The sequence below is a fragment of the Podarcis melisellensis genome (assembly GCF_964234715.1).
Source record: "Podarcis melisellensis genome assembly, chromosome: 13".
NCBI classification, from domain to species: Eukaryota; Metazoa; Chordata; class Lepidosauria; order Squamata; family Lacertidae; genus Podarcis; species Podarcis melisellensis.
The window spans coordinates 2,299,108-2,305,431 of record NC_138545.1 but is presented as its reverse complement, the minus strand read 5'-3'; the positions used below and the strand labels follow the sequence as shown (position 1 = coordinate 2,305,431).

Sequence of the window (6,324 nt, the reverse complement as noted above, 5' to 3'; positions counted from 1 at the left end):
TTAAGCTTTTTTATAGGAATGGTGGTATTAAAATTTAAATATCATTTCCACCGCCCCCTTTCCTTTGGGGGAGATAGCCGGAAGTTTATGCTTACCTCACTTCCGGATGCCCGCCATATTACTGCGGAAGAGCGGCCGGAATGTCCCCTTAACCTTACCTAAGATGGCCGCCACGCCTTCGAAGTTGGGCAGATTTCCGGAAGCGGATGTTCCGCTGCGTCGTCACCCTTTGCCCGCTTCCACGCCTTATCATAGAGTGCATCAATTACTTTCTGTTGGTCGTACATACGGGAAGAGGGAGGGGCCGCTCTAGGAGTCGGATAGAAAGGATTTGCCGCTCCCATCTCTATGGTAATGGAGGACTAGACCTGTCTAGAGACCAAGGAAAGTCGGATTTTCTGGAGGGTGAGTCTGGAGCCTACCTCATAGGGCTGTTGTGAGTGGGGATTAAATGAGTGGGGAGAAGAGAACCGTGCATGCCGCCTTGAGCTCCTTTGGAGGAGAAGGCGGGGTGTAAAATGCATGAAATATAAATATAATATATTATTATTATTATTATTATTATTATTATTATTATTATTTATACCCCGTACATCTGGCTGGGTTTCCCCTGCTGCTCTGGACAGCTCCCAACAGAATATTAAAAACACAATAAAATAATAATAATAATAATAATAATAATAATAATAATAATAATTTATACCCCGCCCTCCCCAGCCAAGACCAGGCTCAGGGCGGCTAACACCCGATATAAAAACAAATTGATTGAAATACAACTTAAAAACAAGATTAAAATACAACATTACAATATTAAAATATTAAAATACAGCCTCATTTCAATGGAAACTCAAATCAAAAACTTTTGGGGGGGATGAAAACGTCAAGTCTTTCTTATATAATAATAATTTATTTATACCCCGCCCATAAACGAGGAAGGGGTGGCAGATTGCTGTCGCCTGTACCTGGGGAGAGGGATCCGCTGCAGGTGACATTTGGTCGAGGGACAGCATTTCCCTTCAAAAAAACCATCATCATCATCATTTTAATTTTGTATACCGCCTTTCTGTCTTACAATGCTCAAGGCGGTTTACAAGCTGAAGAAACAAAAAATGTACATCTTGTAACAATGCAATGCAAAAATGTGATAATAAAACATAACTTTAACATAGGCAACCCCCATCAAAAAAGTAACATTCAACAATCGTTAGAATGGTATAAAATAATAATATCAACATATAAAAGTTAAACAGAAATCCACTCAGCAGTTACAATAATATCTAAACTGTGATCAATAAAACAATGCAATACACATTGAGAAGCCGAGAGTGGGGCAATGCAGGTGGAAGGAGGCCTTGCCCATAAACCATTTCAGAGTTGGAACGGGGTCCCTGGGGGTCATCTATCCCAACCGCCTGAAATGCAGGAGGAAATGTGCAGTGCTGGGACAAAATTGCAGAGCTGGAAGGTTTCCCCTCCATATTTTTTTTTTAAATTTTTAAATTAGTTTTCCAACACAAATTAAAAACAAAACAACACACAATACATAAATAAACAAAACAAAACATATAAACATGTATACTTTCAAACCTCCTTTTCATAGACCTTACTTCCCAGACTTCCCCTTACCTCTCCCTTTCTGCATCCCTATTTTAAAGTTTTTTCAACAACTCCTCACACCAATTGTCTGATTACTTATTTTCTTTTTTAGCTTCTTCTCATACTTAATCAATTATAGCTATAATTCTATATTTTCCATTTCCCTTGACATTTTAGCACTCTTCAATTTTACAACAGTTCTTAAGATATACTTTAAATTTCTTCCAATCTTCTTCCACCGTCTCTTTTTCTTGGTCACGGATTCTGCCGGTCATCTCTGCAAGTCCCATATAGTCAATCACCTTCGTCTGCCATTCTTCCAGCGTGGGTAGCTCTTGCGTCTTCCAATACTTTGCTAAAAGAATCCTTGCTGCTGTGGTGGCATACATAAAAAACGTCCTATCCTTCTTAGACACCACTTTGCCGACTATGCCCAGGAGAAATGCCTCTGGTTTCTTAGGGAAAGTGTACTTAAGTACCTTTTTCAATTCATTATAGATCATTTCCCAGAAGGCTTTAATCCTAGGGCAAGTCCACCAAAGGTGGTAGAAGGTACCTTCAGTCTCGTTGCATTTCCAACATTTATTATTGGGCAAATGATAAATTTTTGCAAGCTTGACTGGTTTCCCCTCCATAAGGGCCATCTAATCCATGCCCTTCCTGCAATGCAGGGACCTGGCGGCTTTCCTTTGAGCTCTGCTCCAGGTTCCGCTCCTCCTGTCCCCAGTTCTCTGTTGTTGTAGACAAACTCTGTCCTTCTTCCCTTACGCGGTACCCAAAATCCCATATAGAGTCCTTAAGTGGGTTCCCTGTTGGTAGGAGAAAATAGCAGAGGCCAACCAGAGAAGATTGAGAAGCAAAGCAGCTAGTAAGCCTGATCTTTATTAAAGCTGTTGCAACAGGCTGCTCCCCTCTCACGCAGGAAAGGAGGAGGACCCAGAACCAAGGTGTGCCCGCCCTTATATAGACATTTTTAATTCCCTGCCCTGGAGCTCAAGACCACCCCTCCATACGTCCTACATACATCACAGAAGGGGTGTAACCCAAGAGCAGCCCCCCAGATACATCATACCTACATCACAGAAAAAGCGGTCTACAACAGAAATTTGAATGTTGGTGTTTTTCCTGTCTGCCAGATTATCTGATAATGCCTGTCCATTCCTTTGAAATGGTGATTACTCAATTCCTGTAACAAGGAAAGTTTTTTTCACCTCCTCCCGCCTCGCAGAGAAACATTTGGTCAGCTTGGGAGTCAAAATGGTTTCAGGACTGTCTTCCTGTGCTGTTTCAGACATGTGGTTTATATATTAATGTACATGTTTGCTCGGTACATTTATGAACATTTATTATACATATAAGACCTTAATTTGTATATATTTATGTATGTGTTTGTTTGGTACATTTATTATATATCTAAGACCTTAAAATTCTTATAGCACTGTCACTGAGCAGCAGCATTGCTATTGAAGCCCAAAGGACAGCAGCAGAAGCACACACACACACACACACACACACACACACACCGCTGCCCCCCCGAACTTTGCAGAAGTATGGAGAGCCTTTGCGGGAGGGGGACCCCAAGGAAGAGAGAGCCCCCAAAACAGACCACTCAGGGCTGAGGGTGCTTGGTGACCATGCGTCGCTGGCTGGTGGTGGAGGAATGCCAAGGTGCCACTCAGGTTTCCAAGAACCCTGGTCAGACAATGAATAAATTTCCGCTTGACCTTATGCCAAGGAGCTGGTTAGCTCTTTTTCAATATTATTGAGTTTGAGCACAAACACATTTGAACACAAACATATTATTATTGCTTTGCTCATAGAAACAGTCCTTTATTTATTTTATTAGACTGATAGCCCACCTTTTCCCCCAAAGTGCCTCCTCATTGAATTCCACAACAACCTTGTGAGGTAGGCCAGGAGAATGATGGAATCATAGATTTGGAAGGGACCCTGAGGTTCATTAACGCAACCCCTTGCAATGCAGGAATACATGTAGCTGCCCCTTACGGGGATCGAGCCTGCAGCCTTGGCACTGCCAGTAACGCGGTCTGTTGTTTTTGTTGTTTAGTCGTTTAGTTGTGTCCGCCGCTTTGTGACCCCCTGGACCAGAGCATGCCAGGCCCTCCTGTCTTCCACTGCCTCCCGCAGTTTGGTCAGACTCATGCTGGTCGCTTCGAGAACACTGTCCCACCATCTCGTCCTCCGTCGTCCCCTTCTCCTTGCGCCCTCCATCTTCCCCAACATCAGGGTCTTTTCCAGGGAGTCTTCTCTTCTCATGAGGTGGCCTCCCAGTGAGCACTCGGGGCTGATTTCCTTCAGAATGGAGAGGTTGGATCTTTTTGCAGTCCATGGGACTCTCTTGCAGTCCACGCGGTCTAACCAACCAAAAATAATTGTAATGAATAATGATTCCTTCTCTCTTTGTCCCCCGCAGGCCCGCCTCTCCTCTCTCCTGCAGACGATGCCCTTACTCTCTGACGTCCACCTGGGGCTGCCTCTCCCGGACCCTCCTCCTCACCGCCTGGCCCTTGTCTCCGGCTCCTACCGCTACTACCACTACGGCTGTGACGGTGTGGACGACCGGGGCTGGGGCTGCGGGTACCGCACCCTCCAGACCGTGTGTTCTTGGCTGCCGCCGGGTGTCGGAAAAACCCTTCCCCGCCCGGTCCCTTCCCTGCAGGAGATCCAAAACGCTCTGGTGGAGATAGGAGACAAGCCCAACTCCTTCGCCGGCTCCCGGGACTGGATTGGCACCGTAGAAGCGGCCTTGTGCCTGGACCACTTTTACAGCGTGCCGGGCAAGCTGGTCCACGTTCCCCACGGGCGGGAGCTAGAGAGGGAGCTGGAGGCTCTGCACGACCATTTCCAGGGAGGCGGGGGGCCTGTTATGATGGGGGGCGACAGGGACAACTCTTCCAAGGGGCTGCTGGGGGTCTGCTCCGGCCTGGAAGGGCGCCACCACCTCCTGGTCCTTGACCCTCACTACTACGGCCGGGCAGGGTCTCTGACGAGGGAGGAGCTGCAGGCAAAGCGTTGGGTCCATTGGAGGGAGCTTGCTGTCTTTGAAGCGGACTCCTTCTACAACCTCTGCTTCCCTCAGTCCAGGGCAAAAGGATGTCCTGTATGATTTGAGAAAGGAGGTGCCGTTCTCAAAATCGAGAGCTGCAGGGGTGTTTCCTGTCAGGAGCTTCAGCAATGTCTAGGCAACACAATGACCATGTGTTGTTGATTAGTCGTGTCCGACTCTTCGTGACCCCCTGGACCAGAGCACGCCAGGCCCTCCTGTCTTCCACTGCCTCCCGCAGTTTGGCCAAACTCATGCTGGTAGCTTCCAGAACACTGTCCCACCATCTCGTCCTCTGTCCTCCCCTTCTCCTTGTGCCCTCCATCTTTCCCAACATCAGGGTCTTTTCCAGGGAGTCTTCTCTTCAGTCTCAGAGTCTCTGAAAATCTTTAAATGAAGCGAGGTACCAGACTTTGTGACAGACAAGCTGTGAAGCTTTATGTATTCAGCAAATATGATGTGTAACACTAAACAGTGATTCAGAATATAGACCACTGTTTCGTAGAATTCTTGTCAGCATGGTGGGAGGATATAGAATTGCTTCATAAACCCATCTTCTTTTGAATGGATGTATGTAAATGAAAATGTCAAATGCTGTGGAACAGTGCTCATGTAATAATGTAGTCACTACACCACGCTGACGAAGATTAAAGATTTCATTTTGGACAGAGGTCCTATGGCTAGGTCGGGATGGCATGGGGATGAGGGACCAACTCCCTTCTCTTGCGGGGGCCCAATTAGCGCCATTGCCTTCCATTAAGAGTTTGGGTGTAATCCTTGATGCCTCCCTTTCCATGGAGGTGCAAGTTACAGCAACAGCCAAGGCGAAATTTTTCCACCTTCGCCGCATCAAGCAGTTGGTCCCTTACCTTTCCCGCCCCGACCTGGCCACAGTGATCCATGCGACGGTCATCTCCAGGCTTGACTACTGTAATTCGCTCTATGGGGGGCTGCCCTTGAAGCTGTCCCAGAAACTCCAGCGGATGCAGAATGCTGCAGCGAGGCTCCTCACGGGGTCTCTGCCATGGGAGCATATTCACCCAGTGCTTTTCCAGCTGCACTAGCTCCCGGTGGAGTACAGGGTCAGATTTAAAGTGCTGCTTTTGACCTTTAAAGCCCTTCACGGCCTACGACCCTCGTACCTACGGGACCACCTCTCCCGGTATACCCCGCGGAGGACCTTAAGGTCCATAAATAGCAACACCCTTGAGGTCCCGGGCCCTAAGGAAGTCAATTCAGCCTCAACCAGGGCCAGGGCCTTTTCAACACTGGCTCCCACCTGGTGGAATGCTCTGCCTCATGAGACCAGGGCCCTGCAGGATCTGATTTATTTCCGCAGGGCCTGTAAGACAGCTTGGAGCCAATTTGATTCCCTCCCTCTCTTTCTTTTTTCTTTTCCTTCTCCTCCTGCGATGAGGCTACATTTTAATATTTTAATGTTTCAATATTTTAATGTTGTATTCTAATTTTGTTTTTATGTTGTGATCATTCAACTTGTTTTTATTATTGCTTGTAAGCTGCTCTGAGCCCAGCCTTGGCTGGGGAGGGCGGGGTATAAATAAAAATTATTATTATTATTATCATTACGGTTTGAAGGAATTGTATAATAGATTGTTTCTTGCATATGTACATGGTCGTCGTGTTCCCTAGACATTGCTGATGTT

The 6,324-nt window shown here is 46.6% G+C and overlaps 1 protein-coding gene across 1 annotated transcript; it reads left to right on the top strand.

Moving 5' to 3' along the window:
* Nucleotides 1-295: 295 nt before the first annotated feature.
* Nucleotides 296-5,327, top strand: UFSP1 (UFM1 specific peptidase 1). The gene is made up of 2 exons (XM_081887047.1): nucleotides 296-405; nucleotides 4,031-5,327. The coding sequence occupies exon 2, from the start codon at nucleotides 4,058-4,060 to the stop codon at nucleotides 4,721-4,723; it is 666 nt and encodes a 221-aa protein (XP_081743173.1). The 5' UTR covers nucleotides 296-405; nucleotides 4,031-4,057; the 3' UTR covers nucleotides 4,724-5,327.
* Nucleotides 5,328-6,324: the final 997 nt, after the last annotated feature.

Excerpts from the sequence above, each read along its gene's own strand:
- UFSP1 (XM_081887047.1), top strand. The coding sequence starts at position 4,058 with ATGCCCTTACTCTCTGACGTCCACCTGGGGCTGCCTCTCCCGGACCCT.